This window comes from Amia ocellicauda, chromosome 1 (assembly GCF_036373705.1).
Source record: "Amia ocellicauda isolate fAmiCal2 chromosome 1, fAmiCal2.hap1, whole genome shotgun sequence".
Taxonomy (NCBI): Eukaryota; Metazoa; Chordata; class Actinopteri; order Amiiformes; family Amiidae; genus Amia; species Amia ocellicauda.
In genome coordinates, this window is record NC_089850.1 from 21,726,416 (window position 1) to 21,742,592 (window position 16,177).

At 41.3% G+C, this 16,177-nt stretch overlaps 1 protein-coding gene across 1 annotated transcript in view; it reads left to right on the forward strand.

Moving 5' to 3' along the window:
* The window catches only part of rev3l (REV3 like, DNA directed polymerase zeta catalytic subunit), a 71,616-nt gene that overhangs the window by 52,612 nt on the left and 2,827 nt on the right, over window positions 1-16,177 (forward strand). The window contains exons 17-31 of the mRNA XM_066698917.1: window positions 3,334-3,526; window positions 3,661-3,772; window positions 4,612-4,727; window positions 6,283-6,401; window positions 6,656-6,774; window positions 7,175-7,316; window positions 8,151-8,395; window positions 8,650-8,758; window positions 9,167-9,373; window positions 9,733-9,842; window positions 10,119-10,233; window positions 11,323-11,460; window positions 13,045-13,235; window positions 13,732-13,978; window positions 15,601-15,810. Coding sequence (XP_066555014.1) covers window positions 3,334-3,526; window positions 3,661-3,772; window positions 4,612-4,727; window positions 6,283-6,401; window positions 6,656-6,774; window positions 7,175-7,316; window positions 8,151-8,395; window positions 8,650-8,758; window positions 9,167-9,373; window positions 9,733-9,842; window positions 10,119-10,233; window positions 11,323-11,460; window positions 13,045-13,235; window positions 13,732-13,978; window positions 15,601-15,810 — 2,373 coding nt within the window. The remainder of the gene's footprint in view (window positions 1-3,333; window positions 3,527-3,660; window positions 3,773-4,611; window positions 4,728-6,282; window positions 6,402-6,655; window positions 6,775-7,174; window positions 7,317-8,150; window positions 8,396-8,649; window positions 8,759-9,166; window positions 9,374-9,732; window positions 9,843-10,118; window positions 10,234-11,322; window positions 11,461-13,044; window positions 13,236-13,731; window positions 13,979-15,600; window positions 15,811-16,177) is intronic.

Consider the following 16,177-nt stretch of genomic DNA (forward strand, 5'->3'; position numbering starts at 1 on the left):
CAGCTGCAGAGCTATACAGCTAGTCATGTAGAGAGGTGGTTTCTTGTAATATAAGTGTGTATTTCCTGGAGCAGTATTGTTATCAATGTGCTGCTTCTTGCTACACTGTTTAATGTTGGACCATTAGTTCCCAACTCCAGTCATTAGAGACCATTTGGGTGTATTGATCTGAATCTACCTTCTACATATAGTAATTATTCTTTCAGAGTTATTGAAATTTTTCAATTTAAAATATATAAAAGCGAAATAAACCGTGCACAAATATTTACTGTTTTTACGTTTGTATGTATGCATTGTGTGTATGTACAGTACTGTGCAAATGTTTTAAGCAGGTGTGAAAAAATCCTGTAAAGTAAGAATGCTTTCAAAAATACACATGTTAATAGATTGCAAAGTGAGTGAACAGAAGACTAATCTACATCAAATCCATATTTGGTGTGACCACCCTTTGCCTTCAAAACAGCATCAGTTCTTCTAGGTACACTTGCACAAAGTCAGGGATTTTGTAGACATATAGTCAGATGTTTGATTAAACAATTATACCAAACAGGTGCTAATGATCATCAATTAAATATGCAGGTTGAAACACAATCACTAACTGAAACAGAAACAGCTGTGTAGGAGGAATAAAACTGGGTGAGGAACAGCCAAACTCAGCTGACAAGGTGAGGTTGCTGAAGACAGTTTACTGTCAAAAGTCAAACACCATGGCAAGACTGAGCACAGCGACAAGACACAAGGTAGTTCTACTGCATCAGCAAGGTCTCTCCCAGGCCGACATTTCAAGGCAGACGGGTTTCCAGATGTGCTGTCCAAGCGGTTTTGAAGAAGCACAAAGGAACACAGTGGTCGGCCAAGGAAACTTACTGCAGCAGATGAAAGACACATCATGCTTACTTCCCTTCCCAAACGGAAGATGCCATCAGCTCAGAATTGGCAGAAAACAGTGGGACCCTGGTACACCCATCTACTGTCCGGAGAAGTCTGGTCAGAAGTGGCCTTCATGGAAGACTTGCAACCAATAAGCCATACCTCCGACGTGGCACCAAGGCCATCGACGCAACTATGCAAGAAAATACAGGAACTGGGGTGCAGAAAAATAGCAGCAGGTGCTCTGGGCTGATGAGTCAAAATGTGAAATATCTGGCTGTAGCAGAAGGCAGTTTGTTCACCGAAGGGCTGGAGAGCGGTACACGAATGAGTGTCTGCAGGCAACAGTGAAGTATGGTGGAGGTTCCTTGCAAGTTTGGGGCTGCATTTCTGTAAATGGAGTTGGGGATTTGGTCAGAATTATTGTTCTCCTCAATACGAAGAAGTACAGGCAGATACTTATCCATCATGCACTACCATCAGGGAGGCATCTGATTGGCCCCAAATTTATTCTGCAGCATAACAATGACCCCAAACATACAGCGACAGTCATTTAAGAACCATCTTCAGCGTAAAGAAGAACAAGAACTCCTGGAAGTGATGGTATGGCCCCCACAGAGCCTTGATCTCAACATCATCGAGTGTCTGGGATTACATGAAGAGAGAGAAGCAACTGAGGCTGCCTAAATCCACAGAAGAACTGTGGTTAGTCTCCAAGATGTTTGGGTCAACCTGCCTGCCGAGTTCCTTCAAGTGTGCAAGTGTACCTAGAAGAACTGATGCTGTTTTGAAGACAAAGGGTGGTCACACCAAATATGGATTTGATTTAGATTTGTCTTCTGTTCACTCACTTTGCATCTAGTTCATTGATAAATACAATCTATCAACATGTCTATTTTTGAAAGCATTCTTACTTGCATTCTTACTGTATGTATGTATATAGCGTGTGTGTGTGTGTGTGTATATATACACTCACCTAAAGGATTATTAGGAACACCTGTTCAATTTCTCATTAATGCAATTATCTAACCAACCAATCACATGGCAGTTGCTTCAATGCATTTAGGGGTGTGGTCCTGGTCAAGACAATCTCCTGACGTCCAAAATGAATGTTTGAATGGGAAAGAAAGGTGATTTAAGCAATTTTGAGCGTGGTATGGTTGTTGGTGCCAGACGGGCCGGTCTGAGTATTTCACAATCTGCTCAGTTACTGGGATTTTCACGCACAACCATTTCTAGGGTTTACAAAGAATGGTGTGAAAAGGGAAAAACATCCAGTATGCGGCAGTCCTGTGGGCGAAAATGCCTTGTTGATGCTAGAGGTCAGAGGAGAATGGGCCGACTGATTCAAGCTGATAGAAGAGCAACTTTGACTGAAATAACCACTCGTTACAACCGAGGTATGCAGCAAAGCATTTGTGAAGCCACAACACGTACAACCTTGAGGCGGATGGGCTACAACAGCAGAAGACCCCACCGGGTACCACTCATCTCCACTACAAATAGGAAAAAGAGGCTACAATTTGCACAAGCTCACCAAAATTGGACAGTTGAAGACTGGAAAAATGTTGCCTGGTCTGATGAGTCTCGATTTCTGTTGAGACATTCAGATGGTAGAGTCAGAATTTGGCGTAAACAGAATGAGAACATGGATCCATCATGCCTTGTTACCACTGTGCAGGCTGGTGGTGGTGGTGTAATGGTGTGGGGGATGTTTTCTTGGCACACTTTAGGCCCCTTAGTGCCAATTGGGCATCGTTTAAATGCCACGGCCTACCTGAGCATTGTTTCTGACCATGTCCATCCCTTTATGACCACCATGTACCCATCCTCTGATGGCTACTTCCAGCAGGATAATGCACCATGTCACAAAGGTCGAATCATTTCAAATTGGTTTCTTGAACATGACAATGAGTTCACTGTACTAAACTGGCCCCCACAGTCACCAGATCTCAACCCAATAGAGCATCTTTGGGATGTGGTGGAACGGGAGCTTCGTGCCCTGGATGTGCATCCCACGAATCTCCATCAACTGCAAGATGCTATCCTATCAATATGGGCCAACATTTCTAAAGAATGCTTTCAGCACCTTGTTGAATCAATGCCACGTAGAATTAAGGCAGTTCTGAAGGCGAAAGGGGGTCAAACACAGTATTAGTATGGTGTTCCTAATAATCCTTTAGGTGAGTGTATATAGATATATATAATGAGAGAGACAAACGCACACTATTTATTTGTAATGATTCTAAATTTCCAAGTTCAATTAAAGCAGTAAGGCAATGCCAATTGAAAATGAGGCATATCGTAATAAATTTTTCTTTAAAATGTACATATTTTGTACTTCGCATCTTATTTTTCATGTTAATTCAATCATTTACAGCACATAACAGCAGGAGCAGTTGTTGTTACTCTTCATAATTACTGAGGCTAATCTTCAAGCGACTACTGGCTTGTATCTTGCAGGTGCAGTACCTGACATTGATGAGCATGGAGCTGCACGCCAGGACTAGGAGAGACCTGGAGCCTGACCCCGAGTTTGACCCTATATGTGCCTTATTCTACTGTATCACCTCTGATGCAAGACTGCCTGACATGGACAAGACTGAGCTCACTGGTGCTATAGTGGTAGACAAAGACTACACAAATTGTGGACAAGGTGAACTTCCTGTGATACACCTTTCCCAATTCAAAATCTGCTTTTGAATAATGTTATTCATGTTATAATGAGTCCTTTCACAGACTGTGTAGGAATTTTGGTGTTCTGACTCCATGCTGCTCTTGTGTGTGCAGGTCCCAGACGCACAGTGCCCCTGCTGGTCAGATCTGGGATCAGTGGTCTGCAGGTCACATACACTGCTGATGAGAAGGAACTCTTTCAGGAAGTCATTGACATCATGAGAAGGTATTTGCAGTTGTTTTTTTGTCTTTCTTCTATCTCGACGAAGCCAGAAATATAAATGGGTTGAATCGTACATCTCCTTTCACTTATTTACATTTTTTATTTGGCCATTATGCATAATCACGTTTGCAGTCATAATTAGGGCTCTGTTTACACAACCAGCCTTTTTAGGCTGCAAGGTGGTCATGTCTGCTTAATTTAACCATTTACTGATGACTAATATCCCAATATTGTTTACATGCCTTTATTACTAATATGATTTATTCTATATTATTTATTAGATTGTGTAAATGTATAATTTACATAGTTTACTATATATTCTGTCATGAAAAGAGGAAACGTATATATTGACACTGTTTCCCAGAACAATCTAATGCCGTTTGCATGATCAGCATACAATGACCTTCTTAGAGGTTTAGAGTCAAATTCAGTCAATTTGACTTGTAATGCCTACATAGTAGCCATTGTCCGCAATATGTGGTCAAATAATTTTCTGAAAGGAGTGCAAGCTGATTGCAACAGTTACATGCTTAAACATTGCTTAGCCAGAAATCTGTGTTAAAAAAAACACGTGAGAAGGCTGTACTTTACCATCTGAGCCATGCATAACAATATGGGGCACTTGGCATTCTGCTGCTGAATATCAATCCAAATACATCCCGTTTTAATCTGGCTTCACAGAAATGGAAATGTACATTCCACCAAACAGTGTAGTCTTTAAAAGACATCCAGAAATTGCTTACAGATGTGCAAAGTTAATTCCATAGTTTTTTTTGGTGGGGGGGAAGGGAACTAGAACTAGTATGTCATATATCCAGTTCAGTTATTTTTTTGTCTGGCAGGTTTGACCCTGACATCCTGCTGGGATACGAGGTGCAGATGCGCTCCTGGGGGTACCTTCTGCAGCGAGCCTCAGCGCTGGGCACGGACCTATGTCAGCAGCTCTCTAGAGTGCCAGGTAGGGATGGACTGAAGTGCTGGAGCTGGAGTCACATGACCCTCACTCCCCGCAGCAGGGTGGAATCGGAGGAGAACAGAAATACAGTGTCAGGACAGTGCTAATGTATATATCTTTATATATACCATTGTGTTCTGCACACCTTGTTTGCTAAACTGTTCTTCAGTTTGAACGCGGAACGTAGGAGCTGTGAGGCAGCAACACTGACCACTCCGCTGCCACATACAATACAGTACTTAATATAAAGATCAGGTCAGCATGTTTTGTGAATGTAAAAACTATTTACATTATTATGATCTTTGAACATTATTATTTTTTATTTTATTTTATGTAAAATCATCTAAAAAAACAAATATAGTACACTAATCCACCTGATGTGATTTTTTTTTGTGAAATCTCCACTCTTTAGGTTTTTAGATAAGTGTTCATTCATTTGTAGTGATCACTGAACATTGTGAACATCAATATTTTTCTGTTTTCAGAAGGGCCAACATTTTAGCCTTTTTGTTGTTGTTTTTTCAATCACTTTGCTTTTTGGTGGGTGCATTTTCATTCTCAATTTACTATGTTAATAAACTGTAGTCTTCACTGTTAAATGACACCTGTATGACTATATCCAAATGGCTTACATGAATTCTGTCTGAAAATGTTTATTTAACAATTGAGCACGGCGCACCCAATCTTTCAACTCCTTTTTTCTTTCATGAACCTAGACGAACCTTTTGTGGTCAAACAACATGTTCCAAGGTTTGGCTTATGACACTGTCAGAAACTAAGGCATTGATGATTAATTGTTTTTAAAATTATTTCCAAAGTAAGAAAATGTTGTGTTTGTGTTCTGAGCACCAAATGTTTCGAATGTCAAGTTTCTGTATATTGCAGACAGCCATCTTCTATTTGTACCCTCTATCACAGTTATCTATGTTCCATCCAGATGTTTTGTTTGTTCATTGTAAAGCAACATATTATTTCTCACATAATTATATAAATATGCATTGTAGATTTGAGGTTATTATAAATATGCATTGTAGCATTATGTTCCTCATGCTGCCACCTACTGCAGATTTTAGGAAATGGTTATACTAGTCAAGGTAGATGGTGTCGCACAAGATGTTTGTTTCTAGTCCATGGCTGAAATTCGTATATTAATGGATGACATCAGAAAATATTGTATTGTTTATTTTCTCCTGAACAGTAGGGTTATTGTGTAAAATTAACTATCTTGGTATATTTGTATTGAGTTTGAAATGCCTATTTTACTTGAACTTGACAAGCTTTTCCTGTTTCAAGCCAAAGAAAGCACTAATGAAATTTGAAATGTTGTAATTGCTTCTTACTGCTTCTAGGGAAAAAAACATGAACATAAAATTATATTAAAATCCAGCTAAAGTGTAGGCAATGTACCATATTTTAAAGCCTTCACCCTGTCCTGTGCTTTGTGAATGTGTTTTTTTGTATTTTTTTTTAATCTCTCTGCTTTCTGCACTGGTATGGTTGATTTATAGATGTGTGTGTGTGTGTACGTATAGTTATATTTCATGTATTTTTTTCCTAGATGATTCGAAACAGAACCGTTTCTCTGCAGAGCGTGACGAGTACGGAGCAGACACCATGTCAGAGATCAATATTATTGGACGCATTATTCTAAATGTGTGGAGAATGATGAAGACTGAGGTGAGACAGAACTAATCGATCAATGACAGTAAATAAATTGAGAATTTTAGAAGAAAGCATTTTAGAGGAAAAGGGATAAATACAACTTAAGTAATTTAGTTAAAGGATCATTTAAATGTAGCCCTACAAGACAGATGGATTTGTTTTGTGTTGTTGGCTTTTTAGGTATATTTTGTTCTATAATTCAGTGATTATTAATGTGAGGAATAAATGCTTAAAGATCAGAATGTGTTCATGGTTTCCTTTTCCTCCAGGTTACTTTGAATAACTACAGCTTTGAAAATGTGGCCTTCCATGTTCTGCACCAGCGGTTTCCTCTGTTCAGTCCTCGCACCCTCTCTGACTGGTTTGACCACAAGACTCACCTGTACAGGTGCTTGCTCGGCCTGATGTTGTATTAAATCCCTTTTAAACCCATATGTGTGGCATCCAATCTACATTGCTAAAATCACATTGTTTTTAGAAATATAATTTTTGGAGGTTGGAGTTCTGATATGGCATTCTACACCACTATCTTGCTTCAGTTGTCTGTTTAGTTTTCCATTTTCACATCCTGAATATACTTTCAGACTTAGTCCGTGTAGTCACTTTTAAAATGTCAGTTTAAATTTGTGTAGGAGGGGTGTGTCTGTCTGAATACTTGAGACATTTCCTCACTTAAGGCAATATCTATCTATCTATCTATATATCTATCCATTCATATTTATATTGTTGATTATTACAGTGGCCTTTTTTGCAGTCCCCCTCCTGTAAGCTGTACTTCCTTCCTGCAGGTGGAAGATGGTGGATCATTACATCAGCCATGTGCATGGGACCCTGCAGCTGCTGGAGCAGCATGACCTGATCGGGAGGACCAGCGAGCTCGCCCGGCTCTTTGGCATCCAGTTCTACCATGTGCTAACGAGAGGCTCCCAGGTCAGGCCTCAGGCTCACTTTACTGCTTGCAACTCCAGTGAAAACATTAGGATAGCTATTGTCCTCTGCAGATTGCAGATTTAAAATAAAATTTGAATCGTGATTATTGCGATGTTTAGTGTTTTTTTTGTTTGTTTGTTTGTTTTGTTCTGTTTTGTCATCTTATCTTTTCATAGATCACCTCACATCTCTATATATTTCAGCATCACTTCAACTGTGACAACATCGGCTTATTTTCCCATATAAAAGCCAAACTACATTTGTTGCAACTGTAAAGTAGGGGATGTGGGTTATCTTTTAAACAGATACACATCTGGCTTCCAACTGGTGTAGCAGTTAAAGCCTGCACCTGGAGTGCCAGCTACAGGGTTACAGGTGAGGGCGAAGTGGTTTTGAATCCCACCTGTAGGCCTGCTGGAAGTTCCCGGAGCACAATGCAGACCTGGCCCAGTGCAGCTGAGAGAGGGAGGCGGCCAGCTGGGCATTACTCGTCTGTCTGTATTTGAGCAACACTTACGGCCACTCAAGCTGCTGTCTATGTAAAAAATCTTAATTTGTTGTGAAGGATGGATATTAAGACTTCTGATCTCGTATTCCAAGAAATAGCTTATAGCTTTGACAGCAGCTGATCAGGAGGATGTGTACCTTCATCCCTCCTTCAGAAGCATAGATGTCCTGGCAGTGAGCAAGTTCAATTATAGGTGATTCCAAATTGGTCCAAAAAACAGAGAGGGGGGACGACGACTGAATAATTGGGATTTCTAAATGTATTTAAAACAGCTGTGAGAGGGAGCTACCAGGTCACCTCTGAACGTGGCTTTGTTTGTGTTGCAGTATCGGGTGGAGTCCATGATGCTGCGGATCGCTAAGCCCATGAACTACATCGCTGTCACCCCAAGCACCCAGCAGAGAGCCCAGATGAGGGCCCCTCAGTGCATCCCACTGGTCATGGAGCCCGAATCCCGCTTCTACAGCAACTCTGTGGTTGTGTTGGATTTCCAGTCCCTCTACCCCTCCATCGTCATCGCCTACAATTACTGCTTCTCCACATGCCTGGGACACGTGGAGAACCTGGGAGTGTAAGGAAGCTCTCGCCACACAGTAGCGGTTTCTCCAGGGTGTGCTCAGATGTGAAAGCACTGACATTTAAATAACTGTCAACCCGTTTAATTTGAAGTGAAATTCCCTCAGAGAAGCTCAATGGGTTTTGATCAGTTTCCTAATTTAAAAAAAAATATGTAAATCGTTGATTTCTTTATGATCACATTCAGAAGAACATTTAGCCATATTCTGATTAGACCACAATAATGAATCTCTCAATGCTGTGTTACAGACATGATGAATTCAAATTTGGCTGCACCTCTCTGCGAGTTCCTCCAGACCTGCTGTACCTCCTTCGAAATGACGTCTCTGTCTCCCCCAATGGAGTTGCCTTTGTGAAGGTAATTGTAAAGCTTACAGCGGCTTCCAGTGTCAGCAGAAGTCTAACCTTTGCTGTAATTGTTGCGTTTTCTGAATTCTGATTTGGGTTAAAAGGCATATACTTACTAAAAATCAACTGATTCATAAAGGGAGGGCTGTTCTGCTGTTCATTGTGGTCTACAGATGAAGACCCCCCTCACAAGGTCACAGAGAGATGGGGTGATGAAAGGATTTTATTATTACCCTGGCTATTTCTAATACAATTGTATTTTGGTAGCCTCTGGCACATTTATCTAATTTAACCTAACCTAAGGTATATCATATTAAAAATGAAAGAATGCTAACGAAAGCTTTCACTGTATTGCTCTTCTGCAAGGCCTGCAGTGAGACGGGACTTCAAATTATGATTCTCTTGTGCCCTTGTATAGTCATCTGTGAGGAAAGGGGTTCTTCCCAGCATGCTTGAGGAGATTCTGAATACCCGAATCATGGTGAAGCAGTCTATGAAGGCCTACAAACACGACCGCGCCATCACTCGCATGCTGGATGCACGCCAGCTGGGTCTCAAGCTCATCGCCAATGTTACGTATGGGTACACATCTGCTAACTACTCTGGAAGAATGCCCAGCGTGGAGGTGAGTCGCTGTTAGAGGCCCATCTCTGCCATCAAGGCAAGCAGAGCGTGGCTAGAGCTGTATATAGTATAATGTGAGTCTTATTCTCTCTGTAGCTTTTTAGGTATGAGTGATTGACCTTGTATATCAGCACTTCACTGAATTTAAGATGTTCTTAATGCTTTGAAAGATTGCAGGAGATTTTAACAGTTGCAGGATTTGTTGTATTCAATCTTTATGCTTGGGGCATCTGTATTGCTTTAGTTTTTTATTTTATTTTATTTCGTCTTTCATCTCTCACAACACAGCCTTAATGAATAAAGTTACTTATAAATAAAGTTTTTACTGGGATTGTTTTGTCTGTTCTTCTGTGATTCTAGGTTGGTGACAGCATTGTTCACAAAGCCAGGGAGACGTTAGAAAGAGCCATCAAGTTGGTCAACGACACTAAGAAATGGGGAGCTCATGTTGTCTACGGAGATACAGACAGGTAAGCACTAGCTGTACACAACACATTTTGCCTTAGATTTCCAACTTTTGTGATAAAAGGAAAAGAGCATGTTTAAGGATACATAGTCCTGGTTACTACTGGTTTTCATCTAAACTATGTTAACCCATAGATTTTAAATGCACTACCCTTCCAGGCTACAGCTGTCCCACACAAGTGACATTTATGCATGACATATGCAGTTTAAATTGCATCAGTAATATCTCCATTATCTGTCGTCAGTGTTATAGTTATTAATCTGCAGTGTTCTTTCTCCAGCATGTTTGTCTTGTTGAAAGGAGCCACCAAGGAGCAGGCATTCAAGATCGGGAATGAGATTGCTGAGGCTGTGACTGCAACCAACCCAAAGCCTGTCAAACTGAAGTTTGAGAAGGTACTCGTGATGTACAGTTTTATACACAATTTTCATTCTTGGGCATTATTGTGAGATGCACCAGTGTTTTGTTTTTATTATGTTTTTTAAAGAGGGAGCAGTGAGCTGAAGTTCAGATTTGATTTGAGTCAAAGACTAAGAGTGGAATGAGGCCAGCGCTTCATTCTTTAACTGAGCCAACCAGCTCAGTTTTCAGTTCATGAAGACCTCATTCTTCTTGAACAAATCAGTGAGGTGAACCAAGTTCCCTTCTTTCTGCATTTCTTACAAGTGTGCATACTCTCAATCCTGTCTTAGGAAAGTAAAGCTACTGGAGAATCCAATCTCTCTATTTGTCTACCAATGAAATGCATTTGGAGGCCAGCCCAGTGTCAGGCGGGGGTGCAGAACAAATGCTCTTAGATGGAATACATGTTCATAAAAACCTGCACACAGTCAGAAGAATTGATTCAAACTGGACTGGGAACCAGCTCCCCCGATTCACTTGTGTAATTCATTCCCAAACATCGTTGACAAACTGCACATCACCCGCCAAGTCACGTTTTGCCATGGTGGTGTGCAGTAATTGAATAGTTTACATCATTTATATTTTGCAAGTAATATTATAATCACATATCAACATCAACATAAAGATGAATATCTGTGAAAAAAAGGTCTGATCTAAAACATTAGCCACCCTTTTTACATGAATATTTTCTAAGTTCCAAGACACACTATTTCACAATAATTGCTGAGAACACATGAACATGTAATCCCTGTATTTAGGAAAGGTAATTGGTAAATAAACTTGGTTACAGTAATTAGTAGTTTGCTGTTTGAGTAATGGAAGAAAACTTTTTCAGTTCAGTACTTTTTTTTGTCAAATACATTTTCAAGATTTTGAAGATTTGTTACCACCTGGTTCTTTTAACATGAATCTTGTTTTAAATGTTCTTCCTTTATCTCACCTTACATTACGTAAGTTAAGAAAATTTAAATTGAAAATATGTATTCTGTGTTACAAATGTATATCACTTAGGACACTGGTATTTTGTCTGAAAGAATTTCATTTCGATGTAATTACTCCTGTTTTATGTCTGTGTTGTGTAGGTGTATTTGCCATGTGTACTGCAGACTAAGAAGAGGTATGTGGGTTACATGTATGAAAGCCTGGACCAGAAGGATCCTGTCTTTGATGCAAAGGGGATTGAAACTGTTCGAAGAGACGGCTGCCCTGCTGTAGCGAAGGTAAGTTTAGGTTTTAATCAATGTACACAACAAAACTTTGTTCACTATATTTTGTCCAAATGAGCAACTTTATTAGGAAAATGTCAATGTTTGCATTTTGTCACTTAAAATAAACTATTGAGCCTGTTGAATGTTATGGTGATTTTAAAAAATGTAGTTGTAATGTTATCTGAAAGAACGTTATTCAGTGGCTTCCCCCCAAGATAGACAACCTGATTAGGGTGCTTTCTACATTTATTATTATGCATTTATTTGCAGACACCCTTAACCTTACAGTTTTCACAAGAAATATTAGCTAAAAAGTGCAGGCAAAATACAGTTAAATCCCAGGTATGTGCTAAAGGGTGGAGTAGGCATAATAGAAGTTACAGTAAAGTGCTAACTATGCTAACTGCTATGTATGAGAGAGCAGAGGAAATTAAATAAAAAGTGCATAAAGAGCCAGAGTGCTGAGTAGCCCAGGAGATTAGGCTGCTGTATTACAGGTCCAGTCTGAACATGTGTATTGAGTAATCGCTGGAAGGTGGTCAAGGACTCTGCTGTCCTGACCTCACTGGGAAGGTCGTTCCACCACTTAGGAGCCAGGGATGAAAAGGAGCGGCTCTGGAGGAAGGGGAGTGGAGAGGGGATACAGTGAGACTTCTGGCACCAGAAGACTGGTACAGTAGGGATGAGACTGAAGGTAGCGAGGTACAGGCTGGTCAAGGCAACAGTAGGCAAGAACCAAAGCCAAACTGCCATGTGAACCGATATCAGGAGCCAGTGGAGAGAGTGCAGTAGTGGAGTAGGTGTGAAGGCAAAGTTGCAGTAATCCATGCAGAAATAAACAGGGTCTGGACGAGCAGCTGAGTTGAGTAATTGGTGAATAAGGGACAGATTTTGTGTAGGTTGATCATGAAGAATTGGCAGGTGTGTGTCAGAGTGTAGCTGTGTTGAGAGCGGGACAGAGTGGGGTCAAGGGTGACTCCAGAACTCTCAGCAGAAGAAGAGGGGGAGAGTGGTAGATTCTAGTGCAATTGAAATGGAGAGATCAGAATAACATAAGAGACACAGGAGGGGATGACAGGGTCTGAAGAGGGAAAAGAAAGGAAGATCTGGGCATCTGCTTACATGCGAGTGAAGAGCAATTTATTTTGCCAGTGCACTGTCCAGCAGTGCCAGACACTTCCTGCAACTACTCTTTCAGCAAATGGCTAATCTGTTCATCTTTTATTTAGGATACTCTCCAGCTCTTTTGGAATAGTCCAGTTTGCCAATCTGTTTCAAGTTTGTCTCCTTCTAGACAGCAGGAGTGCAAAATTATTCGTATTATTTGTAGTAAAGTCTTGTAATCATTACAGCAAGTGGGGAAAGAATAACGGGATGCTGTCTCTCTTGGTCTGTTAAGTTATAAACTTGAAAGATGTAATTAATTCAGTTTTTATTCAATTATCTCAGTATTGCTAACATGGGAAGTTATCTACGAGGACCAAATACCAAGTTAAGAAGAAATATGTTCAATGTCATCAAGCATATTTAATAATAAAAAACAAGCATTGAAGTTGCAGATCTTGTGTGAGTTTCCATAGTTTCTCCCCCACTCAGATTCTGGAGCGCTCCATCAAGCTGCTGTTTGAGACGCGGGATGTGAGCCAAGTGAAGCAGTTTGTCCAGAGGCAGTGTGTGAAGATCCTGGAGGGCAAGGCCAGTATGCAGGACCTGACCTTTGCTAAGGAATACCGGGGCAGCAACTCGTACCGGCCGGGAGCGTGTGTCCCTGCTCTGGAACTCACCAGGTACGGCCACTGCCTTCACTGTCACTGTCTGCCTGGGTACACGTCCTCTCTTGAGCTTCTCTTAGTAAAGTGTCTCCAGATCCCTACACGTCTGCCGGCAGCATGATGGTTTCAAATGCACCTGAGAGAGTTGCTAAGCAACTGCCTTTTATGTGGGGGGGTGTAATTCCAGGAGTCTAGTTTAAAAAACATTCATACTGTACAACTGTAAGTATGTGACTGAACTCCGTGTGTCTGCAACCATCTGCCTGTTACAAATAACTCCAGAGAAAATGGCCAGACTTTGTAGTGGTCAGTTACTCTTGAAAATGATCATTCATGTTGCATATTCAACAGTATAACAAAGGGGCCTGGGGGAATATACAAATAATAAATAAAAACCAACACAAGTTTCCAAGCTTTTGTATTTTAAACATGAAGCGCACGTGCTGCGTGGCGTGAGTTGTAATGGGTGTGGCTCTGCTGAGGGTAACTGCTGAGCCCTGCCTCCCCGCAGGCGCATGCTGTCCTATGACCGGCGCTCCGAGCCGCGGGTGGGCGAGCGCGTGCCCTATGTCATCGTGTACGGGATGCCAGGGCTGCCTCTCATCCAGCTGGTGCGCCGGCCCATGGAGACCCTGCAGGACCCCAGCCTGAGGCTCAACACCACCTACTACATCACGAAGCAGATCCTGCCGCCGCTCGACCGCATCTTCGCGCTCATCGGAGTGGACGTGTTCCGCTGGTACCAGGAGCTCCCCAGGGTGAGCACAGCGGCTCGGCCATGGGGTCTGGGGTGCATGAGGGCTCTGACACTGCAGGTGGAGCAGGAGCTACCGGTATAGGCAGGGCTTAGTGAGCAGATTCAGGTACTTTTCATGGACTTACAGATCTATTGTTATGTTTGTAAATGGTTCTTCAAGCCTATTTCGAAGTTGCAGCGGTTTCACAAATTTGAGGATCTGAAAGCCACACACAAGCTCTCCCACAGCACAGTCGAGAAGCAACTGCAGTGTAGAGGGCTCTCTGTTGTGAAGGACTGTCTACTTGGGCATAAAAGGATAATGTCGGCAGAATGAAATGCTGCGAAAAAAATTTAGATTGGTCTAGCAACACTGCCACCTGGTGGCTTGTTTCACTTTTTATTTTCTAAATATTTAGTGAGACAATCCAGACTGAATAATTTCTATTGGTGGGGGGCAACAGTAAGGGAAAACAAAAATATTGTTAATTTGTTTTAAAATCAGTATAGATAATGTAAGATTCTCCTCCAAAATATTAAATGTATAACCAAACTGAATATATATATACACATTAGTATAATATATAATGGGATTTAGCATATAATTGTAATTTACTTATTTAATTTAACTGCTATCACAGGAAAACCACCAACCACTGCACTGCATAGGCTGAACTGAGCAACTGACCCCAGCTGTGGGGGGTGAGTGCTCTTCCAAATCTGGGCAGTGACATCAGTGTGACGCTCTCCTGTACGCAGGGATTCCTCGAATACTGATGTCATGCACGTACAAGTCCAATTACACTGCGTATTCATTTTCAGTTTGTCCTGCTCGCATTTGTGAGGCTTGTTTATGTACTTTCTCTGCGTATATATGGTTTGTTTTAGGTTTTTCACCTCGGATATTTTGTCTCTCCCTTTGCATACTGTATACTTGGTCTCCAATTGAGCCTTGGTCGTATCTGTCAATTATTGTCAATTATGTCAATAATTTAATTTGAAATCTCTGAAATTAAGGCACGTAAGTTTATGTTTCTGTCCTGAGTGGATACCCAGTTGCATTATAACTTCTTTCATTAAAATATTTGTAAATTGCAGAATATCAACAGGATTGATTTTTTTTTTTTTTTTATGAATGAGGTTATGCATTCAGAGTGTAAAGAGTTAAGATGGTCATAGCTCAGACTTCCTCATTCTTGAATCTGCAGCACACACCTGTATGCTGTAAATGTTCTCTTCTTCATTCTAGCCCACATACTGCAAAACAATATGCCATTGTTATGGTAAAAAAAATATATATTTTCTTTACTAGCATTTTCTGGTCGTTTGGACCATTTGGATAAGAAGTGCTTGTTGTATGGAAGCATTTGTTTGTGGAGATGTAAACCATGTACTTGTGTTCATACTCATGTAGCGGTTACATTCCTAGCTTGCTAATTTTGTCTTTAAACATACAGCTAAGAATGCTATTATAATGTTTGTTACACAGGATTTAATTTAGTTCAGCTGAAGGGCAAACCCTTTTGTATGTAGCTGTGGTGAAACATTACTTTCTTTGGCCGTGCTTGTAATCTGCTTTGAAAACCAGCCCTGTGCCAGTGTCAGTTTGTGTATTTGAGCGGGCGCTGTGCTCTGCCCACGCAGATCCAGAAGGCCTGCTCCACAGCAGGGGGGGACGAGGCGGGCCGCAAGGGCACGATCTCTCAGTACTTCACCACGCTGCACTGCCCGGTGTGTGACGAGCTCACCCAGCTGGGCGTGTGCAGCCGCTGCCGCCGGGAGCCCCAGCGCGTGGCCGTCACCCTCAGCCAGGACATCCGCCTCTGGGAGAGCCAGCAGGACCAGCTGCTCAAGGTAGGCGTTGGCTGGCGGGGCACGGCAGAGTGGGGCAGCGTTCCCTGTTCTTCAGCAACACAGCTTGCAATGTTTTTATTTTTAAGAAGAAATCTATACAAAACCAAAATGCTTACCTCCAGTCAAACAGGGTAGGAGAGGAAAATGTACATGCTTATTGACATTTCTCATCAAATGTATAACAGAGACAAATTAAAATGCATCTTAAAGTACTTACAGTGAGGGAAAAAAGTATTTGATCTCCTGCTGATTTTGTACGTTTGCCCACTGACAAAGAAATGATCAGTCTATAATTGTAAGGGTAGGTGTATTTTAACAGTGAGAGACAGAATAACAACAACAAAATCCAGAAAAACGCATTTCAAAA